At 38.4% G+C, this 25,448-nt stretch overlaps 1 protein-coding gene and 1 long non-coding RNA gene across 6 annotated transcripts in view; one reads left to right on the top strand and one right to left on the bottom strand.

The window, feature by feature from the left end:
• The window catches only part of Morc2 (MORC family CW-type zinc finger 2), an 83,562-nt gene extending 68,131 nt beyond the window's left edge, over positions 1-15,431 (bottom strand). For 2 of the 4 annotated variants that reach the window (XM_023705808.1, XM_023705809.1), the window contains exons 1-3: positions 14,112-15,431; positions 7,124-7,177; positions 5,048-5,082 (exon numbers count right to left, since the gene is read on the bottom strand). In XM_023705808.1, the coding sequence (XP_023561576.1) occupies positions 5,048-5,082; positions 7,124-7,177; positions 14,112-14,179 (157 nt within the window). In that variant the 5' untranslated portion in view covers positions 14,180-15,431. The remainder of the gene's footprint in view (positions 1-5,047; positions 5,083-7,123; positions 7,178-14,111) is intronic. The other 2 variants (XM_012512559.2, XM_004645521.2) reach the window with 2 other exon arrangements.
• Positions 15,432-15,669: 238 nt separating this feature from the next.
• On the top strand, positions 15,670-24,960 carry LOC111813828. Of its 2 annotated transcripts, none has more exons than XR_002818986.1 (3): positions 15,670-17,996; positions 19,178-19,908; positions 21,440-24,960. It is a non-coding gene; the product is annotated as an uncharacterized LOC111813828 (long non-coding RNA). The 2 variants fall into 2 exon arrangements; XR_002818985.1 differs by having other exon boundaries at positions 21,397-24,960.
• Positions 24,961-25,448: the final 488 nt, after the last annotated feature.

Below are 25,448 nucleotides of genomic sequence, written 5' to 3'. Positions count from 1 at the left end.
CTAATAAAACATTTTTAAAGGGGCTGGAGAGATGGCTCAGTGGTCTAAAGCACCTACTTGGAACAACCTTGGCAAAGCACAGGGACCACGGTTCAATCCCCCAGCACCACATGCCATTCAGCCCTGCCCCCTGGTGGGCTGAGCTGGCCACACACACACACACACACACACACACACACACAGAGTAAATAAATGTAAAAATAAATAAACAAAAAAAAAAGTTTAAAAAAATTTTTTTAAATTTCCTCAAGTAACAGCTCACCAACATTGTTGTATAACTACCTGTACTGACTAATCTGTTTAAAATGTTCTTTGTTTTCTTCTCAGGCTAAAACTCTGTTACTGCATAGTTAATGTAACTTAAAATGCAATTTCAGAAGGGCTATAAAGCAGAGATTTTCAAGTATCACTATGTTTAGAAAACTAAACATTCATTACAAGTGCCTCTTGAAAGTTCAAGAGTGAGAATCTTCCTGTAGTACACTGATAGAAAAGAAAATCTCCCTATGGGAATGCCCCTCTCGTCTTAACTTTTTTTTTTTTTTTTTTTTTTTTTTTTAAAATGGTACTGGGAATTGAACTCAGAACCTTGCTTACTCTACTGAGCTATCTCCCCAGCCTGAAAGTTCAGGATTTTTTTGGTGGGGAGGTGCTGGCTCAGGATGCCTTAAGGGCAGGTCTGGTAAGGCATGACCATCTGGGGATCAAACCACAGTATCCTGAGGCTGAATGCCTTCGCTTAAGCAGGTACTTAAACAACAGAGCTAATGGGCAGGCTCCCTGCCTCTCTCATCAAAGTCTAGAGAACTCAAACAAGATGTGGCAAGCAGGAACAAATACATAAAAAGTACAAAAAAGTATCAAAGTTTCCATCTGATAGAATCAAAGTGTAATATGGAGTCTCAAACTAGGTCACATACAGAGCATGGTTGAAGTGTTTTAACTCTAGTCTAGAGTCATCTGCTGCACACTATGGCATAAAATGTGCACAGAGGTTCTGCCCTGGGATCCAGAAATTGGTTTGAGCCAAGTGTATCTGGAAAGTCCCCAAGGATTACTGGTATTTTTTGAACACTTATCAAATAAGTCACTCTCTAGGCTTTTGTATTAAGACAAGATTCACAGGCTAAAATGTTTCAGCATATAACCATCACTTAACAGTGGATCTAGAATCATCTTCAATTCAAAGCCTTTAAATGTAGTTTACAAGGAAGGAAACATAGTAACTGACATCTTGCAAATGCCTAGTAATGTCCAGGTCCACAGTCACATGCAATACTACTTCAGGGCAGATTAGATAATTCAGCAGTAATTTTTCAAAACTTTTATATAGGCAGTGTAGTATCTTTGCTTGGCTACAACATGTGTACAAATGACTAATTTATTAGATAACTATTTGCTGAGGACCACTTATATGCCTGGCCCTATGATGCAGAAAAGAGCAACTAACAATGTAGGTATGATCACTCTCTCCAAGAGTTCACAATCTTAATAGATTCTATTCTCTGAAAATGATGTAGAAAATAAAGGACAGACAGTTTAAGCTGAGAGGGGCTAGGAAAAGAACCAGCTAGAGCAAATGTAGTGTGCCTAAGAATCGCCTGAAGAGTTGTAAAAATACAGATTTTGGACTCTACTTTAAGGTTCAGAGATGGTACCTAAGAGTTTCCATTTCTCTCAGGGCTGATGGGTGGAGCACCCTTTTAAAGCAACATTCTAGAGTAAGCCTCAGGAGAAATACAAGGGTATCCCTGCCACACATTCTACCACAGAAATTCATTTCTAAAGAAAAGGAGCAACTTGTAAGCCAGATAGGAACGGCAAAACCAAAGTATTTTCACAGTAATCCCTCAGACCCTAGTCCAACATGGACAAGAGCTTGACTTCCCCAAGCTACACATGCCCTCACTACTCACTCTTACTAAACTGGAAAAAGAGGGACATGGGTAAAATGTAACTTAAAAGATTTAATGATAGAATGATGTACATCCCAGAGGCTTTTATGTAATGGCGTCCAAGTTCATCACATTCTGCAATCTAACAGTTTTATTCATGCTAATAGGCAGTACTAATCTGTTTCATTTGTTCTAACCAATTTTCCATTTATTTAAACATCACCCTGGCATCACAAAAGGAAAGTTGAATGTTATGACTTATATGTTTCCCCTAGGCATGTGGTCACGGGTGGGGGTTTTCAGAGATGGCTGGATATAGTGTGTATAAATGCTGGGATCAAGGGTGTGTAATCACTAAATTAACCCACTGATTAGTTTGGTACAGTTCTGGGAGAGACAATGGGAAGGCTCTCCAGGATGTGAGTGATATCTGCCCTAAAAGCAGGTATCCTGGATAAAAAATATAAGGAAAAGAAAGAGGACTGTAGCTTGTTGATTGCTACTTCACTGCTTTGCTGCCTTCTGCCTGTCATGAACTATTTCTCCTCTGTGATGCTGCTCTGCTATGCCACCCTGCCTTGGGTTGTATGAACTGAAAAACTCTACAAATTGTGAATCAAATAAATCTTTCCTCTGTTAACTTTGGGTGTTAGGTATTTTTGTCTCAGCAATAAAAAAAAGAAATCAAGACACTGAATAAGCCAATAAAAGCCTACAGTCCACTGACAAGCATATCATCATGCTTTAGATCCAACTAAGAAGAATTCTTTGGACAAATGTATACTTTTATACTTTAAAAAGCTGGTTCCTTTTTCTCCCTTAAAAGACAGCATTTGAAATGTGATTTTTAGAGGGATTTCAAACTAAATCTGATGCTTAGGAGATTTCCAAATTCTACAGCAACACAATTTCAAAACATGAGATAATGTGTACTAACAACTTTACAATATTGACACCATTATTCCTCCTGCTGAAGGCATTAATAAGGCACTGAGGAAGAAAAATGTGAAGTTAAGGATAATTCTGCCAAGAATCCTAATCCCAAAATACTTAAAAGTAAAACAAGCCCTTTCCCAAAACTATGTGTACTGCACCTATCACACCATTTAAGCCTTAACTGTCAACTGTTCCCTCAAGATCTAGTTATCATTCTTTAATCATCACTACTATGCTCATTATCTCCAAATAGAAATGAAGCTTTTAGAGCAAAGGCTTCCTCTGATCCTCTCTGGACTTTTCCCAAAGCACAAAACTAGCACTAAGCACTGAATAAATGTATACTAAGTCTATTTCATTTAAATTGATATCCAATTGTCCTTCTGCATTCTGAATGTTAAGAATTGAATTTCCTTGCTGAGATTCACCCACCGTAGGTGGTATGAGGGAGCTGAGATGATCTTTTAAAAATATTTCCTCCAAATATTGACTTAGCTATTGGAATTTATTCCTTTGACATCTCTTGGAGCAGAGGCCCATCCTCTGCTTTATCATGCACACAATGATTAAAATAGTCATTTCTTACACAGGTAACTGTTACTGCTCCTAAAAGCACATTCAGGTCTGGCTTGAAAAGGCCCCTTCATTTGGCCAAATATTCAGTAGCCATTACTTAATAGATAGTACTCTCTGAAAATGTGTTCTAACATTCTTCTGTTGTACCATTTCTTTTCTGTTACTTATTCTAAAAATAAGAGAAGCCTATTTCTACCCCTTTGGCAGGGTCTTTCACCAGAAGGTTTAAAACATTTAAGCAGTACAGCTGACATGTAGGAGTCTGAAATATTTGCTTTCCTCCTGAATAGTATTAGGCATGGGGATTTTTCACAATTACGTGACATTAAAGATTCTGAGATTTACTAAACTGTGTACTCAGTCCCATATAACCAGTGGGGCTGTGAAGAGGGCTTACTTGATAACTCTACATTCCTATATAAATACAGACTTCTCTGAAGCTAGGCAATATTATTCAAACTGAAACTTCAAACCTTTCAGGAAACTTCAGAAAGAGTGCTGAGAAAACATGTTAACACTAACCAAACAGGATTTGTTTTGTTTTGTTTTCTTGTATTTTAGGGAAAGGTCTATATGGTTTTCAGGGTCTCATTACTAGATCAGATTCGTAGTGATCCGCTTGTTTACAGCCTTCCAAGAGCTGGGATTATACGCATGCACCACCTCACCCAGTCTCAACTGTTCTCTCACTGCACCCCAGGGGCGAGGCTGGCACTGCAAGCAAAGATATCAAACCCCAGACCCCTGCGCCTGCTTGCAGGCAACCTTAATCCACTGAACTATTTGGCTGGCCCTTCAAACTGGATTTAAAAGCTGTCTTCTATTCCATTTCCGAAGTTTTAGTTTTGTTTTTGTTTTTTTTAAGTGCTGGTAAATATACTGAACTGGCAAAAAAAACTCAGGATATCTTTGATTTTATTTTATTATTTTTTTAAAAAAAGCTCAATCATAAAAAAAAGAACATAGTGGAACTGCAAAAAAAAAAAAAAAAAAAAAAAAGCTCAATCATAATGACTAAGAATTCTTCTACTGTTACAACCACTCTAGGAAACACAGGGTTTTAGTACAAAACAACAGTTAATTCAACCAAAATAACAGAGGATATAAAAGCCTCAAATTCTTGGCCAAGCAGTCCTCTTTACTACTTGACACCTCTACCCAAGAATACCTGTACAAACCTAATTCTAACCCATTTACCAGCAATTTTCTGCAACTGACACCAGCCACCATTCTCATAGGGACTAGTACTCCAGCAAAATCCCTCCTTCCAGTAAGATAACCAGTATTTGGTCATTTTATGTCACATTACTCTATCACCCCATGTCTTTTTGTCTCTATCATAGATTTGATATCTGACGTTAGTTTCCAAACCAATATTCTTTTTTTTTTGTGGAACCAGGGATTGAACTCAGGCCCTTGCGCTTGCCAGGGAAGCACTTGCTCCACTGAGCCATCTCCCTGGCCCCAATATTCTTGATTTCTACAACACGCTTGACCAGGGCTATCCCATTTCTACTTATGTCCATCTCTCCATGCTTCAAGAATTAGTTATTCCCCACTTATTTCTTCTTAGGGACAAAGTAGTAGAAAGTGCATTAGAGAAACAGGGCATTACAAGAAAGATCTAACGTCTGACTTGCCTGCATAAATATCTATTCTGGTGGCATCGGCATCTCTGCAAAATTAAGAAGGAAAAAAAGATGTGTCAATGGAATATCAATAAGCAAAATACATGGTATTTCTCTTTTAGGAGGACATTAAAAATATTACCTATGGTAACACTTTACTTTTATACTTATGAAAAACTTCAGGGGCTCCCAATTACTCAAGATTACATGATACACAGGGCCTAAATACATTTTAAAAATACTGATTTCACTGTAAAAACATGTAATTTAGAACTCGTAAGAATATTTCCTTTTACACTTCAAGAAATGACTTAAAATATATATTTTACTGACTCATTTGCAATCATAGTAAAACATTCCAAAAGCATCCATTTTACTCACCAAAATTTTAAGAAAAAAGGAGAACTATTAGCTGACACAACCTGTGAAAAACCTGAATCTTTACCATATACACTATAGTCATTCCTGAGCCCATAACATTAACCTCTTTAACCTGGAAAACAAGTTAAAGCATTCAGTTAGACTCCAGCCACTGGATTCAGTCAACAATGAAGGCTTTCATGAAGGTCTGCAAGTATATTATCTTAATTCTACTGACTGCAGGCAAGGAAACTGAAAGTTTTATTGATTTTAAGCACAAAAGGTCCACTCAGGATACAACTTAATTGTAAAGTGAATCTTTAGCATGCAAAAAGCCCTGAGTTTGATTTTAAAAAAAAAAAGTTAAAAATTTAAACCCCAAATTCATCCAGCTCTACATGTGTCTACTCTCAATGACAGAAAAAATATTTTAAAATATGAGAAAAATTGGAAAAATGTGTACAGGAATAGCAAAGGATATGCCCAGAAAGTTCCAGTTCATGTCTATTACACAAAAAGCTGCAAACTGCAACATAATGCTCTGTTCTAAGTTAAACAAAATGCAAACATACTTCCATTAAGTTATAACACTTTTAACTGAACAGAATAAGTCAAACAACATTGAAACAAAATAGGGAAGTTTTCTAGTCAAGTAATGTATTACTTAGCATACTTTCATAAACACAACAGCAAAAAAGTAATGATAGTTAAATCAGTGGTGAACTGATGGCACACATGTCACAACAGGCTGTTTATTTCATTAAAAGGTTCATCATCACTGGTGTAAGTGATTTCTTCAGATACTACAAAATATAAGGAAGTTCACTAAATGGGGATCAATTTAGCAGTATTACTGTCAACTCTTGCCTTCTTCATTAAACATCTTTAATGAAGATAAAAGATGATCTTAATTTTATGTTTGTACTCAATAAAACTTGGAATACACACACACACACACACACACACACACACACACACACACGCATCAGGGATTGAACTCAGGTCCTTGCGCTTGCCAGGCCAAGTGCTTATTCCACTGAGCTATCTCCCCGGCCCCCAAAACTTGGACAATATTTTCAAACTGTAACTATCAAGATTTTTATTTAAACTTGAATCTTTATCTATAAATGAACCCAAACTTCAATTCAGTAAAAGAAAATGCTGAAGTGACTCCTTCTAAAGCACATGTGCTACAAACAGAAGAGATTTTGATCAGTGAGCATAACCTCACAACAAAACATTCTAGAAAGATATAAAACTCTGACAAAGATCTAAAGGGGTGCATGGGGTGTACTGTCCTGGTAAGAAAATCACAGGTCATCTATCCCATTAACTTGATCCCAAGTTTCTATCTCAATTCCCTGTTTTTCCACCTGCCTAATAAGCACAAGGTCCTGAGTTCCATTCCTGGTACCACAAAAAAAAAAAAAAAAAGAAAAGAAAGAAAAATCAAGTCCTTGTTTTTCACAATCACTTTGCTCTAATATACAAGGAAAAATGATTTGAAATAAAGTAAATTCACCATTTTTAGGCTAATACCTATAGAGAAAAAAAATGAATTTTAAGTTAATCAAGAAAGTATTTAAAGTATTAAAAACTTTGTGGTAATGGGCCTCTAAGGAGTTACAGCTACTACAGAAGTATTTGCTCAAGTCTTCAGAAAGCAAAAGTCCTAATAACCCAAAAAGTTTGTATTTCAAGCAGAATATATGCAGGAAGACTACATACCTTGCATTATCAACCAGTTCAGCAAGAGCTCCAAATAAAAATTCATGAGTAGTTCTGAAATGACAAACACGAAAATACCAGATGAAATGAGCTATGGTTCCTCATAAAATCGTAAAATTTTTTTTAAAATCTATAATCTCAATTGGCATTAATTCATACTTCTGAAATTTATTCTCTAATACTTAGGTTTCTAGAATTCTTCTTAAATGTTAATCAAGGTCTGCCAGGTACTCAGAAATGTTATTGAGAACCCTGCCCTAAAGTATTAACAGTGTCACATGCACTAACTCCTAAAAGCAATGATACTGTGGCTTTAAAAACGCATATATTGGTGGGCCTGCCCCTTAGCTCAGTTCTTTAAGTGGCTGCTTCAACAAAGCAGTCAGGCTCGGGTTGCTGTGGTTGGATCCCCACAACTCATGCCAGCCAAACCTGCCCTGAAGGCATTCGGAAGAAAAAAAAATGCATATATTTGGGCCCGGGAGATGGCTCAGTGGAATAAGCACTTCCCTAGCAAACACAAGGGCCTGAGTTCAATCCCCGATTCCACAAAAAAAAAAAAGCATGTATTTTATTTTTCAGAGATTTAACTAGCTGTTTCTGCATATCTCACATCATCTTTTTTCTTCTCAGTCTCACAATACAGCTTTGGTTGTACTGCATTATCCACCAGTTCAGCAAGAGCTCCAAATAAAAATTCATGAGCTCTGAAATGATAAACATGAAAATACCAGATGAAATGAGCTGTGGTTCCTCGTATTACAAACTTACTATCCCAAGACTGGCTTTGATCACATTGTTCCTGTTTCAGTCTCCTGAGTGTGAGTGCTGGGATTACAGGCATATACACATACCACCAGATTCAGTTTATGTTACCTTTACTGAGTTCTATATAATGTGGTACTGTAGCTGTGTAAACCAAATTTTCAGCAGGTGCCAAAGAAGATAACTACTGATTCCCCTCCTTGAAAAGGTCAACTTTACAAGCATTCCTAGGCCATTATAGTAGATTCTTATCTAAGAATGACAAAAAGGTCTTGGATTCCTTGGTTGAATGTGTATAAAGTTCAGTTTTTAGCCAAAATTTCTTTTTTTTTCTTTGTATTTTGAGGGAAAGGGTCTACAGGGTGTTTAGGGTCTTACTACTAGATTGGACTTGTAGTGATCACCTGTCTACAGCCTCCCAGGAGCTGGAATTAAAGGTGCGTGCCACCTATCCAGTCTCAACTGCCATCTCAGCACGCCCTGGGGTGGGGCAGGCACAGCAGGCCCAGGGATTGAACCCCGGGCTCCTGTGCCTGCTAGCAGGCACTTTAATCTGCTGAGCTATTTGGTCAGCCCAAGCCAAACTTTCAAAGGGCAAAGCTTATCGTTACTGCCTTTCTTCAAAACCAGTTTCTTATATACTGTACAAAACCTCTTAATTCTTCACAGGTACTGGTAAACAAAAATGCTAACGAATTATACACTGACCATGCTCAATTCACGTTCTTTAATCTTAAAAGTCATACAAAAAATTACTAAAGTCCACACAGAAGCATCTAGAAAACCAGGCTGACTTAAAGAAAATACAAAATCATTAACTTATACCTTACCATCATTAATTTTTCATAAACACCTAAATTACTCCTTAGTTTCAGCCAATAACCAAAGTGAAAAATTTCTAAGAATTTAGATTGAAATACAACAGTATTACATAACTAGCATATGAGATCTGATCACTTAACTTTAAACTTTAAGATATTTGCTTATAAAAAACTCTAATAGCTGGCCAGTAATACATTTTCCCACATAAGTATTTAAATGCCAATTTTTTAATTATATGAAACTACAAGCTCCCATAATTTTAGGAAGAACTTTTCCTCCAAGAGATCAATAAATTTATCTGTTGCTAATCCAAAGGCATTACCAGGAAGCATACCGTAGTGAGACATAGATATTTTATCACCAATTCACCTAGAATACAGAACTCAAATACTTCTGGCTAACGGCCAATTTTTAATTTTACATGGCAGAACAAAATTGTTGATCTTTAATTATTAAAAAATACATACTGAGTCATCACTTTAAATTATTTAAAGTATGGGCTAAGTTAATATTCTTTACGTCCCACTATGGAAACGTGAAGACCATGCATTGATGGATGGAACATATCTATAATCCAAACTCTTCAAGAGATTGAGGCTGGAAGATTCCCAAGAGGAGAGCTACAACAACTTAGTGATCTTGTCTAATGATCTAAAAAAAATGATAGGCTAGGAATGTTACTCAATGCTAAGAGTACTTGCTTAGTATGCTCAAGATCCCATGTACTAATTCCCTAGTACTGCAAAAATAAAAAAATAGGGACAAAGCTAAAAAATTAAGGTGACTTGCTAAGCTAACACTAAATAAAAATGAATCTTACCATTTGTTCTCAAGCTTCCAAAGTCATCTGACTTACAAGTGATTTAGAAAGTGAACTGTTTTTCTATACTCTAACTTATTTTAAGGTTTGCTATATATTAATCAATTCTATTACAACACTTCTCATTTCAACATCAATCTCCATTTTAACATAAAGTCAACAACTCTCAAACATATACCCCCCTAGAAAAAACAAAAACTCAAGCATATTAAGAATAAAGACTACTGTTTGCAGGGCATGGTGGCGCATGCCTATAATCCCAGGAGATGAAGATCACGAGTTAAATTCAAGGCCATCCTGAAATACATATGAACTACATACTGAGATCCTGGCTTAAAAAAAAAAAAAGACTACCATTTGTAACTTTAGAATTAAAGGATGTAGTTTTTGTACTTTGGTAGTGAGAAGAGTAGGAATTAACAGAAAAACTTTCTGACTCCCTCTGTCACTAAGACAAGAAAATTAAAAAAAAAAAAAATACAAACACAAATAACTATCTCTGTAATCTATATTTCTAATTACTTTACATAAAAAATGAGACTGGCTAGGGGAGATATTGAGTATTGATCCTAAGGCCCTTGTACTTCATACCAAGGAACATCCCAAGACCTTTTGTTTTGTTTTCTGTTTTTATAAGATAGTTTCACATGTTACCCACATTGGGCCTAAACTTTTGATCCATACTGCCTCAACCTTCCAGCTAAGATTACACATGTGTCATCACACCCAGCTCGGAAATGAGACATTTAGAATTCAGTAAGCCAATCTCAAAGGGGCAAGGAGGTATTTTTGTGATGATCATTCATAGCATGAAAGAGGTAATACTCAGAATTTTCTTCTTAGACCTCAAACAGATTAATAATGGATCTTCCAGATGTCAAAGTCAGTTCTAAATATTTAAAATCATTATCCAAAACATAGCAATTGCATAATTCCATTTTTCCCAAACAGTATTTCAAGAGGTAGACTCATCACTACCTAGTATTTGAGACAAAATGAATAGATATCAAAAAAAATTATTCTTTGCAGACCTAAATTTTGCATGTGATCCAAGAAAGATCAATCAACTAGAAAAAGACAAGATTTTGAACAAATTCTTCGGCTTTCAACTGATCATAACTTTTCATTTGTGCCATAGGAGAAATAGTTTTCCAGCTTAGTACTTCCAGCAACAAATCCATGGTTAAATTAACTTGTTTGCTTTCATACTTAATAGCTGCAATTTAAACCAATGGATTATTCACAAACCCACCACACTGTGACAATTTTCCTAGTTCCTGTATACACCGAAAACAGTTAACTGCTGGGAAATCCTTGAGCAGTTATTTTAAATTCAAATAGCTTTTTAATATATTTAGCATATGAACTTACATTTCAACACATTTATACATCCTAGAAAATACAGAAGTCTCTGAGTTGACAAGTTCCTCACATGTGGATGAACAGCTTAGACTATTACACAGCCAAGATTACAAATTAAAGTATCAAATGAATAAACATAAAAAAACAAAAAGTAACTCTTCTACTTAAGCATCCTGCTTTCAGATCACTTAGTACAGCAAACCAGGACATGATGAGCATGTGAAAAGAGCATCAGTCACAAAATCAACTACCTAATACCAGAACTGAATAAAACTTCTCTAATGTGAAAACCCTAACTTGCATGATCTTGTAAAAGCAATTTTCAGTATTAAAGTAAGTTAGATGCTCCCAGGCCTACTGTCACCTTAAGGCTGATGTTACCAAAGAATACCTATCATTACTACCAGAAATCGTAATACAGGGAGAAAAAAAATCAAGAAATTTACTGTCTCTTAACACATGCTCCAAAATTTATCAGGAATTTGTCTGCCTACTAACATCAAAAAGCAAGTTACCACTTTTTGTTCATATAAACTAATATAGAGTAACCACCATCTACTCAACTTTCCTATATACCATGTAAAAGCTAAGAACTTTGTTATTTGATATAACCTTCATAAACATTCTCATCAGATTAGTCGTATTATATAAATGAAAACTGAGGGCTCAAGAGGTTGATTTACTCACAGGCAGGAAGCACTCAAATCTAGGTATGGTTGGCCTTCAAGCACAATCTTGTCACTAAACTACAATGATTTCCACCTTCCTAGCCTGGGTTATTTTCAAGTCCACATTTTACTGGCAATAAGCAGAGTGCTATCTCTTTCATAATTCACAATGTGGCAACAGTGTAGATGTCCTTGGATTGTCTTGTGTTTAAACTAAACAAAGGAGAAAGAACTACAGGACCAATCCTCTCTTCTCTGAAGGTGACTTAGTGAACCACTTAAAGGTTAATCTATCGTTATGAATAACAAGTCATATCATGTGAGAATGTTAAAATGTTTCCTCTAAAATAATCTTTGGGTCAAGACTCTTGAAATTCGTTACAAATTCAAATTTATCCTGGTGTTTTAGCATTCATACTTTCTTCTGGAAGGACAGAGCACTCAGAAGCAGAACCTCAAAGGTAAGAGCTGTGGTTCAGATTAAGAAATTTCAGAGACCAATGACTGTAATCCCAGCACTCAGGAGGATGAGGCACAAAGCCTGGCATTAGTTCAAGGCCTGTCCGATTTATATAGTGAGACAACTGTCAGAAAGAGAAAAAAAGGAAGAAAGGAAGAAAGAAAGAAGAGAAGAGGGTTTCAAAATGATCTGCCAACCCTTGGAAATGCAAGTGAACAACTACTTCCAAATCAATGAGTAAGAAACATTCACAGAAAATTCTCCATCACCTTAAAACAAATGGCTTAACTGAGATTTGCTTCTTTACCATGGCACTGTCCACCTACTGTTAAACTACAAAATAGGAGGAGTGAAATCAATTACTGTCAATGAAGCACAAAATAAGAGGGAGAAGAGAACGAGAGAACAATCCCATAATCCTCAAAGCAGGAGATTCAATGAGATAAACTAAAATTAAAGAATCCTTAGAATAAAAAAAAAAAAAAAAAAACAACTTGACTTAGATAAGAAAACAGGCCCTTGAATGTAAAACTGATCAGTCAGTACTGCCATATGATTAAAGCACTAAACACAGTGACCGAACGACTTTTTTAAATACTGGCTGCCATTCAGCAGCTGTATAATCACTACCAATCACTTCAAGACTTGTCTTCCTCAAATGTAAAAGAATAATTCTTAGCCCACAGGTTTGCTTTCAAGATTACTGTAGACAGTTTGAAACAGTAACTGCCATGAAACAATGATTGTTACTACTTTATTACTGAGTAATCTTTGACTAAGTGAAAACAAGAAACCGGATTCTGAAATCTAGATTGTGGTCTTCCAAGAATCTGCAATTCCAAATTTGTCTTATTCCAAAACTTTCAACTCAGCCATTTAATGAACATGATATACATGAACATCTAAGTGGCCTTCACCTTCTAGATTTTTTTTTTTTTTTTTTTTTTTTTTTTTTTGCGGTACCACGGATTGAACTCAGGACCTTGTGCTTGCTAGGCAAGCGCTTATGCCACTGAGCTGTATCCCTAGTTACCTGCTAGTTCTTAACATGATCAATAAAATATTTAAAAAGGATATTGAAGATTTTTGCCCAAGGCTAGGATCAGTTACTTCATTTATGTTCCTTACAAATTAACCAGTAAGTGTAAGAATTCACCTAGTCAACTTATATGTATGGTACCTTCTCTAAAATATTTTGGGTCAATAAAAAGCTTTCTTAAAACAAAACAACAAAAGTACAGAATTTGGCAAATTATTTGACTAGAAAATATTAAAAAATTACATCCTCTAAGAAATTGTAACACCTGTCCTTTCCACAAAAGGCTAAAAATTCTCTGTAATATTGGATAACTGAAGCCTATGCTCTGCCAACTCTGGACCACTAAAGTTATTCATTACCTATTGTCTAAGTACTAAAATGGTAGAATACTTACCTGTATCTCAAAAGTAGCAGATGAATGTATTAAAAACACTGAAGTAGTTTTGACCCCACTGGATGTCAGAGTGGGTTTAAGAATTCTAAAACATTCCAGATCAAATTGGAGCGATGGTAACACTGTATTTCTGGAGTTGCACACAATTCAGGGCAAGACTTATCTAAATCAAGAATTTAAACAATTTGTCACTTCCTGCACAAACTACACTGGATACAGGTACGCATTTCCAAGAAAGATAAAGCCAACTGTTTGCTGGAAAGTATTTTTTTCTTCTTGTAAGTTGTTACTCAAATGTTGTTGTCTTCCTTTTCTTGTTAGAAACACCTGACATAAACCCAATTGTCTAGGCTGTTTTCATAGAGGCAGTTGATAACAAATCCAACTTTTGCCCATTTGAAGAGAATTTCCTGTATTCCTATTAAATATTTGAAATAATGTGCTGACTCTGGGTAAATGAATTTGCACCTAGAAAAACTGTGATTCAGTAACTAAAATAAGAATCTTCTGGATTAGCAATAAATATTTCTGAGCGAAAGACTGGTATCCAGCGATATCTTAAACCGTGGAAAAGTAAAATTTTCTGGGGAAAGGATTATCATATTAATATCAAGGGTTGAGTTACTGATGATCTCGTTAGCACCTACAGGATACTTACGAATTTGTGTGCAGATATTCAAAGGTTAGCTGGGCTCGATTCAGACTACTGTAATATGTGAAGGCCATGACTGCAACAAGAGCTCCAATCTTTCACCTAGTAGGACTGACTTTTCAAGACTTCTTTCACCAAAGGTTGTCTCTCTGTTCCTTATGGATTGTTAAAGCACGTTAGCCAATACAAAACTGGAACGGATTTCTTCGTTAAGTATTTTTAAATCTTCTATGATATATTTTGGAAAAAACTTTGTAGGCCGGGGAGATAGCTCAGTAGAATAAGCACTTGCCTGGAAAGAACTTTGTCATAAACTTGCCGAAGAACTTTTAGTGTCAAGTTTCGATAGTTCAATTCAGACTATAAGTAGAAAGTGGATGATCCTGGGGCAGACAGGGGATACTGATTTCAATGACGATTATTACTTCATCCTAACGTTGGTTCTTCGAGCCCTTTTTGGTGCCTTAAATTTCGTACCGAGAATTTTACCAATCCGGAAACACACTGTCACGAAACTGAATACGCACTCACGTCTTCGCCACCAATGATGCTAAGATCTTCAAATGGGCCCTAGACGTAGACTGTGGCAAAGTATATGGCGCCAATTCCTTTTACCACTTACCAACCGGAAGAGGTGCTGACTTTTTCCCTCCAAAAAAAAACCTGAAAACACCAGGATTGCAGCCCCGCCCCAATTTCCAAAGAGGATTGACTCAAATTATCACACAATGGTCCACCACTAAGCCTCACAATTGACTTGCCAAAATCACCTCAGCCAAGCCGCGCCCCTCCCCCACTTCACTCAGCCACCTCAACCGTAGGCCCTTCCCAGGCCTTGGTCCCGTGGCCTCTCCCCGGGCTGAGGAGTTCGTCGCTGGTTTCACAGCCCCAAATCGAGGGCAGAGACAAATAAACCACCCACTCGGGCGTTGCCAGGAGCTCCCAGCTGCCTTTGTCCCTCCCCGCGGGATTGGAACTCAACAACCGCAGCGCGCTCTTGGAACCATGTGCTGCCGCTGCCGTTGCCGCTGCCGCTGCCGCTCCCGCTGCCGCCGCTGCTGCCTCCGCCGCCGCCGCCGTCACCACCCGCGCGCCGCGCTGACTAAGACGACAAGACTCTGCGACACGAAATTCGGCGTTTAAGAATTCTGTGCCGCCGCTTTGTCTCCGCTGGCGCACACCGCCCCGGCTACCTCGCGCACTACCCGACGCCCCAAGCCCCCGAGGCCTCCAAGGTTCGTTCAGCCAATCACAAAGCCATAGGTTCTCCCGCCCCCGCCCTGAAACTCCGCCTTCGGACTGGCCGGCGGTTTGTACCCACGTGACCGGATCTTAGTTGGCCAGTCCCACCCCTATCACGTGAGAGCGCGCACCTCTCTTCCGGCCTTCCTGACCCTCTCCGCCATTTAAAGAAACAGTACCGGGGGCGGGCCGAGCGACGCAGCCGGGACGGTAGCTGCAGCGCGGACTGGGGGAGCCATCTTGTCTCGTCGCCGGGGAGTCAGGCCCCTAACTCGAAGAAGCCCTGGCGCGCCCTCCCCCCCTCCCCGGTCTGGTAGGGCGAAGGAGCGGGCGCGCGGTCGATCGAGCGATCGGTTGGCGGCTCTTTCTCCTGCTCTGGCATCCAGCTCTTGGGGCGCAGGCCCGGCCGCCGCGGCGAGCGCCCGGTGGCCGTTGGCGCTCGCGCCGCGTCTTTCTTCTCGTACGCAGAACTCGGGCGGCGGCCTATGCGTTTGCGATTCGACGAGGAGTCGTCCGGGTGGTCGGCGGCGGTGGGCAGCTGCTCCGCCCCGCTCCCGGAGAGGCGGCGGCAGCGGCGGGATTTGGCGCGGCCGGGGAGGCGGGGGGGACCGGGGCCGGGGCCGGGGCCGGGGCTGGCCTGGAGGCCTGGCGCCACCCATCAGGGCCTGCAAGGACCCAGTTGGGGAGCCAGGAAGGGGCTGGAGGATGGTTGGTGGTGGGCTTTCTGCTTTGCCTTTTCCTCCTTATGCCGCCTTAGAGAGGGCCGGGAGCTCTGGCAGCAGCTCCGGGGTAGGGATGTGAGCTCCCGGAGTCGGAAGAGCTGGGTTTGCTACTGGGCCTAGCCACCAGCTGGCCGACTGAACTTAGACAAGTCACTCTAATTTGTCTGCGCCTCAGTTTCCTCCTCTGCTTGTGTTTGGGTTTGAACTCACTTTGTGAACTACAAAGTGCTGTATTCCTAAAGAATGAGTATCGTTTGTAATGTTTATTGAGTTGCTAGAAAACTTACCGGTTGTCAAATCTCTTGGATTTGGAACCTGGGAGTTTTGGATTAGAGTTGGAGATCCCCAGACTCCCAGAATTGTACGTAGAAATTTGTGGGGACATGCTTATTAAGCAGCTGATGATCCATTGTTATCAAGTTTTTAAAAGGGACTGTGACCCAGAAGAGTTTGATGACAGTTTTTATATATCACAGAGAGGAAACTGAGGCCTAGATGTCATTTGGGACCCTTCACAATCAATTTGAAGCCCCCTTTTGAGTCCCTGGTATATGTGAGCTGTTTCCTATGTATAATGGATATTTGGGATAACAATACTCCCCTGCTTGGCCTCTCTTTTGAACCCTTTCCTTTCACCATGGGGTGCCTGAAGGGTGGCTGATACATATGGTACAGTGGCACCCAATGTAAAGCAGCTAGAATTAAAAGTGGATGTAGTCAGTAAAACGAAGAAGTGAATTCAGTGTTTGGCCCAGGAATTCTTGATTTCTGCTGCTTATGCTGGTGCCTGACTACCTTTTTGACTTTTATCATTTTCCATGACTGTGGTTGTCATCCTATACTTGATTCTATTTTGTGTTCCCTCATTTTGTGTGGTTGATGGTGAACAGGCTTATTTTTAAATGATGGTGCCAAGCTTAGCTAATTAATGGAGCAGGTGAATTTTTAACAAGTGGGCTCATTGAAACAGACTGAACCACACGTGGAATTCCTAAAGATGTTTCATGGTTTTTCCTTACTGATTCAAAGTTAATATTCTCCTCCAAATTTTTGTTAGGACACCTGCTGAACCTCAAAATCAGTAGGTTTGGAAATGATCCCAACCTTTTTGCCTGGCCTGCTTTGCATTCTAATTGCTTGCAACTGTGATACTGAGAAGGCCAAAATGCCATTTTGTTTCGTTATTGTCAGCTGCTCTTAAAAAATTTGAGACCGTTGTCCAGCAAACACTATAAAAATGTTTGAACAGTTGGATTTCAAACATTTTCATTTTGTGGAGTGGTGCTTACCAAGTGGTACAGCTCTAGGCAAGTGACTACAAACACAGTTAAGTGTAGTTTGTCTCGCTAGATGTTAACCAGTTCTATTTCCTTCAAATATCTGGGGGGAAATTTGACTATTCCCTTTACCTAAAGTGCAGAGACAAATGATTTCTCTTCCAGAGAAATGACTGTTTTGGAGAAAAATGTGTTCTTTAGCTCTTTTATAATTAAATCTGGATGTACCTCAAAAGACTTTTTAAGACTGGTGATAAGAGGCTTTTCTCCAGAGAAAGGAAAAAAGCAACTGGAACTCAAAGCTTGAAATTCTGTGACAAAACGTGAAATGTCCAGGATTGGAGGTTGAGAAGGTTTTGCTACAATGTTCTGCAATCATTGAAGCAGTTACTTTTCAGTGTAACCACAGCCATGGACTCCAGATTTCCAAGAACTGGACCTGCAGCCTAGAAGAGCTTGTCAGGATGTGGCAGGAACTGTGGAGGTTAATTTTGTTTTTTTTAAATACATTTGGAACTGTTGATCTTGCTGTAAGAAAAGAGGCAACAATTGAGCAAGCATTAACCACCAGTGCTGTTACTGAGAATTGGAAGACCTGCGTTTCTGCCCAGACCCTCAATAAGACAAAACTCCATCGAAAGTGAATTATGGTACTTGCCATTTTTCAAAATGTCTTAACCACCATTTCTGCATTTCTCATACTGTATGTACTATTCTGGAAATGCCATTCTCTGGTCCTTTATCTGTCACATCTCTACCACTTCCTCAGTATCCAACTCAGAAGCTCTCCTTCCCATAAATCTCTTAACTTTAGATAATATATTCTGGTTTGGTTTTCCAGTGTTAAGATTGAACCCAAGGCCTTATGCGTCCTAGGCAGATGCTCTTTCACTGAGCTATGGCCCCATCCCCAGAATGTCTTCTTTAATTATATTAACATGTTATGTATATTTTCTATAGCAAGCTCCTTGAAAATGAAGGCCTTGTTAGTGCCCACATATACCACCACCCCTATTGAAGCATTTTTTAGAAAGTAGTTTAAAGTGGGGTATGTCATTCATCACTTGGCATTTCCTAGCCCTTAGTATGTGCTAAGTTACTGTGAAATGACTTTACAATTACTCTTGATACTAAAGAAAATCACTGGTGTCGTGCCATGCTTCTTTATTGCGTATTTCACTTTTTTAATTGTAAACTTACGATCTAAGAAGCCCTTACACAAAGAAGAATTGATACATTGAATGGGCTATTTTACATACTTAAGAAAGGAAAGCCTTATTTTCTTATTCAATATAGAAGCTTGTAAAGTGAAAGAACTTTTATTTTAGCAACTGTTTATAAGTACCTGCTACATACCAAATATTGAGCAAAACAATTCATACTTAGTTTAAAAGGACAACTTAAAATGATGCTCCTAAGACATTCTGAGGAATGGAAAAAGAAGGGTACTATTTCTTGCTTTCTGTTTGGCATATGAACTTAAAAATCTCACCTTCTTTTGAGCCACCTGTGGAGCCACTTACCCATCAACTAGTGCCCGCCTGCCTAAATAATCAAGTTATTAGCCCAAAATACGAGCCTTAGGGCAGTGCCTGTTTGGTACATCCCTCAGACAGTTCTTCTGTTCTTATTAGCAATTATTAATCAGGCTTTTGTGGTTTTGGTTTATTCTCCTCCCCACTGATCATCTATAGCCTCTAACCCAGGCTTACCAAGAATTAGTACCTATAAGGCAATTGATGTGCTTATTACAGACAAATCCCAGTATTAGAATCCTGTTTGTAATTCCATGCATTTGTTATCTCACCTATTTTGTCCCTCCCCCTTCTAGTCCGGTGCCTCCTGATTGCTGAGTGTTCAACTGGACCTTCTGACCACCTTGCTTCTGCTGGTCCATCAGGCTACACATCTGGTACTTGGATTTTTGCTCATGGTGATTCCTACCAACTTACTACTGAAGAAGACACCATTCCAGTGGACCACTGTGACCCAAGAGTCATTCAGTAGTGATGATGTGGCCTTGACCTCCACGCCAGTTCTGTTCTGCCCAGATTCAGCACAGCCCGTTATAATTGCAGAGTCCTCAAGCCAAATAGCTAAAGCTATTTTGTCACAACAAAGGCCCAGTTTATTCCATAAGTGTGCATTTCATTTCTTCAAAGTCTTCAGAGACATATAAAAAACTTGGACCAGGGGATTTTTATTTATCAACGCTGTCCAAAGAAAGACAACAAACATCTCTCTGAGAACAGCATTGGACCATACCCCACAATCTCAAATGATTAGAGTTCATGAACTATCTAGGATCCCATGAAGATCCCTGGACCATGCTGTTTTTCTACTTAAAATCTGTAGTAGCCTACTGAATGAGACCTATTGGGATCAAAACCACGGCACAGTGAATTCCTCATAGCATCTTCTTTGGGATTACTCAGGAACCAGAACTTTTCACACAGATGTAAGCAATTCTGCCAAGAAATTCCTTGCTTAACAGCATCTCACAAGGCTCCAGTCAGATTCCAGAAAAGGCCTCTCTTAACACATCAAGATAAAACCTATATGGTAATTCCCTCTGTTTATATAGCACTTTACAGTTTCAAAGCACTTTTCTTATGTTTATCTCAGTTATCAAAATACATTAACATTCCTTTTTGAATGAGGGAACAAAAATTTAAGTTATCCAAGATATAGGCTACAAAGTGGTAAAAGCCAGGCCTTTTGGCTTCTGATCCAGTATCATGTTTGGTGTTAACTTAGCATTTATCTTCAGTGTTAAAATGAGATTGGAAATTCCAAAAGATTCTAACTTCCTTGCCAGTACCCCCATTAGGCAGGATGTTGTAAGTGTAATACATGGCAGTATCCCAAAGGTGTGAGAACAAAAGATCTTCATGATGATAAATTGTCTGATCAAAATGGCAGGTGTTCATTAGATAATAAGGCTACCTAATATGAAACAAGCCGCTTTTAGATCTTTTTGTCCATTTTCATGGTTTTCCCAAGAAAGCCCTGACATCCCCTTTGTGTCTTAAGAAACTCATGAATGCTGAAAGATTACCTGTAGTCTTCTGCCCCCAAACTAATATTTACACAAAATGAGCCATCTTTTTTTTAAAATAATGTATACCTGTCAGGTGGAGAGTTTCTAATATGCAGTAAGGTGGTAAAATACTGTAAGATGTTTCCCTTATCCCTAGCCCACAATGCATTGTGAGATGTTAAAGTTTTCCAAAAGATTTGCAGTAAAGACCTCTGTATCTTAGCCCACTGTGTCTTAATTTAAAGACAATGTAATTTTTGGTAGCATTCTTTTTAATAGAATGGGAAACTACTGTTGAATAGTATAGTGTTTCCTGACTATCAACAGGTTGGCCTGGAGACCCTATAACACAGTGTCTTTGAAACTTGCCTTTTTCATACCTTGTCATTAACTGCTTAAAATCGTTTGTCCCTATCATCTCAGTACTACATCTTGATCATTAATTTTTTTAGCAAAAGAGCTTTTAGAATAAATACGGAACTACATGGGGAGGATAATGGGAGAATGTTGTGTCCCCTCCCCAAAGGGTGAGTTCCATAACATTTAGCAGTATATTTGTTAGAATCATGGTATAAAACATTTTTTTAAGGGATTGCATCATGGGTAAGGAGATTGAAAAGGGAAATAGAGGAAAGGGGAAGGAGGAAGAAATAAGGAGAGAGTACTTTGTTTAGAATTTGCATTGTGGTCTTTTGAGATCTTATTGCTTAAGAGAAGTCATCTAGCCATCATGGACTTCTTGAAACACTGTTTACAAAGATGTGATGTGTTTTGCAACTATATGCAAAAGCCTCACAGCTATTGCAACTTAAAACCAATAGTCTTATCCTCTGGCAATGGTTTATAAACTAACTTCAGGCAGTTGGAGTTTATATTAGACATGAGTTTTAGCTCCATTACCCTTTAATATGGTCCTCCTTAACGAAAGAATGAACAGGAAGATACCTTAGCTTACTACAGGCTTTGTTCACCCAGTTTATGGTTTCTGTGACATATTTTTTCTATTTCAGCATTTTGTGAACAACTTACTCTTAGATCATTTGTTTTCCAAAGGCTTTGTGGCCATGAAGCCATTTGAATGAAAACTATGTGGAAGCCCAGAGTAAAAGTGAAGGTGCTCTGGATGAAGTGAAGCAAGAGTGGGGGTCTGCAGCCTGCCACAAGCATCTTCCTTTGCCACCATGCTGACACCTAAAGGGACTTCTTTACAGCGTACAAAACTGCAGAACAATTTGAGAACCACTGCCCTATACAACATGTTTGACCTGAATGGCTTTCTGATCTTTTCTGTATCTCCATTCAGTATAGTCCATATTCAACTGATACTGAATATTCTTATAAATATTTACTGTGTGCAGACTTAGAACCATTTGGCATGTCTTTGGCCCCCAGAATGTTCATATGGACTGAAAGTGGTGACAAGTGAACCTTTTATTACTAGCCTATAATCCAGATGAACTTACAGTGAATCCTGGAATTGGATATAGTCTGCAATTTATATACACTCTACACTGACAAACCCTACTAAGCATCATTCACAAATACGAAACACATTAGCGGTACTTGAAGTATATGACTGAAGTCTTGAACTCTTCTTGGATACGTGAATTGCCTGCAAGCTGGAAACATGCCTCACTGAGGCCATCTTATACCAACTTCATTAGACCTCTCATCATTAGCCATGGTACTCTACTTCATGTTAAACAGTCATTAACTACAGAAGCAGAATTCAGATACTGGCAACATTTTCTAAGTACCTGATTGTCATTCTTCATCTTAAACTACAAATCACTGTGTGACTCAACCTAGTTACACTACATTATTCTCTTCCTTGGTTTTTATTCATTTGACTGTTCTGAGGATCAATGAGTTAACCTTTAAAAATAAAATCCCAAAACAATTTCTTCACTGGCTTATTTGCTGATTCCCCATAATTACTGTCTACTCATCTTTACTTATGACAGCTGATCTTCAAGACATAATTTTTGAGCATCCTTTCTTGTGTGATTTACATAGTCATTTGAAAAAATTTTTCTAGCCAGTAAGAGACACTTTTAACATGACTTAACACCTGGTACCAGCATATGGTAGGGATAGTTGGACCCAGGCCCTTTGACCAGGATATCGTAACTTACTTTATGATGACTTAAAATGGTATATTATCTACATTTTGCTGGAAATGTAGATTAACTTAAAAAAAAAACACTAAAGATGGCAGCTAAAGATTTTACCAGTAGACTGAAGAGCTTCTGTCTTTGTGGATATTTAAACGCAATCACATCTGTTTCAGTATTGTCATTTATGTTGATTCAGTGTGGTTGGCTTCATTTCTTGCTGTGAGATACTCTTAGACATTAAGAATTTGTTTCTGTAAGAAGAGTTTAATTCCTGAGGTACAGGGATATGCCAACTTATGTCCTAAGAAAATTTCATTCCTTCAAAGTTAATTTAAGGGTCGGCCATCTTCAGCTTTTATTTTGAATGTACTGGTTAAATGTTGGAAATGATTTCTTCATATCCTTTCCCTTGTCCTCAGACTAATCTGATTGCATAACTTGGTTTACATACAATCAAGGCTTAGATCCAATTGCTTTTGACTCAACCTCAGCAAATTAAAATCTAGATTATTTTGCTTGAATACACAACTATAATTCATAAAGAAGAAATTATCTACAAGCTCACATTTCTGCTTCCTTGAAATTGTCAGCTTTTTTTTTTCTTCTCTGCTTTTTCCTGTATGTGCTTTGCAGAAAAAGACGATCTACACTGCCAGTAATTCCTTCTGATCTTGTATACTGAGTTGAGATGAGGGTAATCTGTGCAGGAGTCTTACATGTACTGTGCGTAAAAACTTGGTGATTGGGAAGAGCCTACAACTTAAACACAGGAAATTGCCTGCAGTCTCCATGCTTCAGATTTTACCCTGGTCTTTCATTGTGTCATTTCAGCCAATCTGAAGCCATGACTTGATTGTAGGAGTTCTCAGAGATGTGCTAAATTACAGAAGATGAAGAATTGATAGCCAAAGAACGTAGGGCCAACGTCAACAAACCTGGCTCTGCCACCCTTTTATTCTCAGATGTAGGATAGACTTCTGAACAGAACCTCAAGTCTGGACTAAGGATATGGCTTTCTCCTGAGATGCTTGTTCTTGGGCAGATGAGCAGAAAAAGCCCTATATCTGGCTTGTCCCTTGAAATTAGAAAATTACATCTGGCATAAGCCCTATGAAATAACTCGAATACCCAGGGCAAAACTTAATTTATAGATTCATTCATTAGTCTGCCGGTTCTTCCAGGTGATATCCTGGTTATTGATTTGACTGGCCCTGCTGGAGTTACTCTTGTCAGTTTACCTGTCTGAGCTGTTAACTGCCTCGTGTGACTTACTGCAAGCAACTGCTGACCTTGAGAAGACACCAGCCAGTTTCAGCTTATCTCGTGCTGAATTTCACCATGGATTTCTCAATAGAAATTAGCTTGTATGTCACCTCACCAAGGACTTATTGTCACAACAGAAAATACCAGTTGCATACACCTTGACCAACCAGTTCATTCATTTATTTTTTTAAATAGTTAAGATTCTATGTTTGCTCATTTATAGCACCTGGGACCTCTCCTACCACATCTGGAAAGAGTGTAGCAGATTGAAAGAGTCTACTCCTGCAGTAACACCAGTGGATTCATCAATACAAACAAATACTGTTTCAACTTTGCAAGACTTAAAGGGATATGAGAAGTTTTTCACTGAACTTAAGTTACCACTGACACAAATAGCCTTGGAGAACTATTTGCCAGTGGAAGGCTAGTTGACCTTTTTATCACCAAGATGGTGGGGCTGTGGAATAAAACCTGAGTTTGCATGCATTGAAATTCTATAGTATCATCCAAAGTACCCTATTGGACATGATTGTTCCACTCATGAACTGTAGGCTTTCTGAAGACAAGACAAATTTATACTCATGGCTATTTTTAGAATTCCATTACTGAGGAGCCAGCTGTAACTATAATTACTTTTATGAGCAGAAGTTAAGCTTTTTCAGTCTCTGGTTTGTTCTGGACATACACTGTTTTTGATTGTCCAGCATCCATCCCGTTTTAACTCCCTGATGTACCCTGGAACCATCACTTCTATTTTCAGTTAATGTGGTTTGGACCATCTAACCCAATCTTGGGTTTTGTGAGTAGGCATATATCATTCAGACCTCATCAGTCAGCAAAGTCTTTCCTTAACCATATCAATTTTTTCAGCAATGTTCGTATGATTCATGAGTTGGTCCAGTGGTAATTCAGTCCTCTGGATTTTACTGAGTTATGGTGGAGAACAGATTTTGTTTACTGAAATGCTTTAGTTTCTAGGACTAAAAACTAAAATTCAAACCAACAGGGTCTGCCACATTGAATGAGCCAGTCAGAAAATGAAGCCAGTGCACAAGAAAGCAGAGCCAAAAGATGGAGAGACTTGAGTCCTGATGACAGCATTTTTGCTCCTGGATCCAGCTGTGCCTGAAGCTAGTATATCCCTTGGACTTTTCAGTTATGTGAAACAATAAATACACTTTTTGCTTAAGCTACTTTGAGTTGAGTTTCTATTACTCAAAATTGAGTCCTAATTTATAGTATCTACCAACATTGAAATGATAGGTCCAAGTATTCATGAAACTAAGGTCATAATTACACTGAAATTTTTTAAAGACAACTGAGAATATTTGAATTGCTGCACAAGTAACATGGTAGAAAATAATAGAAGAAAATATCAGTAAAGGATTGGTTAAGTTATAGTCTAGCTGTACAAAAAGTCTACACATCCATTGAATAAGCTACATTTGTTGTGAATGGATGTGGAAACATGGCCATGATATATTAAATGAAATAAGCTATGAATAGAAAAGGATGTCATGTAAACACATTCTAAAATATGTGTATATGTGTACATACATACAAAAGTCTGTTAATGGCTTGAACAGTGTAGATTACATGAGCCTCAAATTTACACAGTTCTGTATTGGGATATTATACACTACCACGTTACTTTTAAACTTTATTTTAAAAAATAAAGAATT

This window comes from Octodon degus, unplaced genomic scaffold, assembly GCF_000260255.1.
Source record: "Octodon degus isolate 3935 unplaced genomic scaffold, OctDeg1.0 scaffold00230, whole genome shotgun sequence".
Lineage (NCBI taxonomy): Eukaryota > Metazoa > Chordata > Mammalia > Rodentia > Octodontidae > Octodon > Octodon degus.
This window is presented reverse-complemented; position numbering and strand designations above follow the sequence as displayed.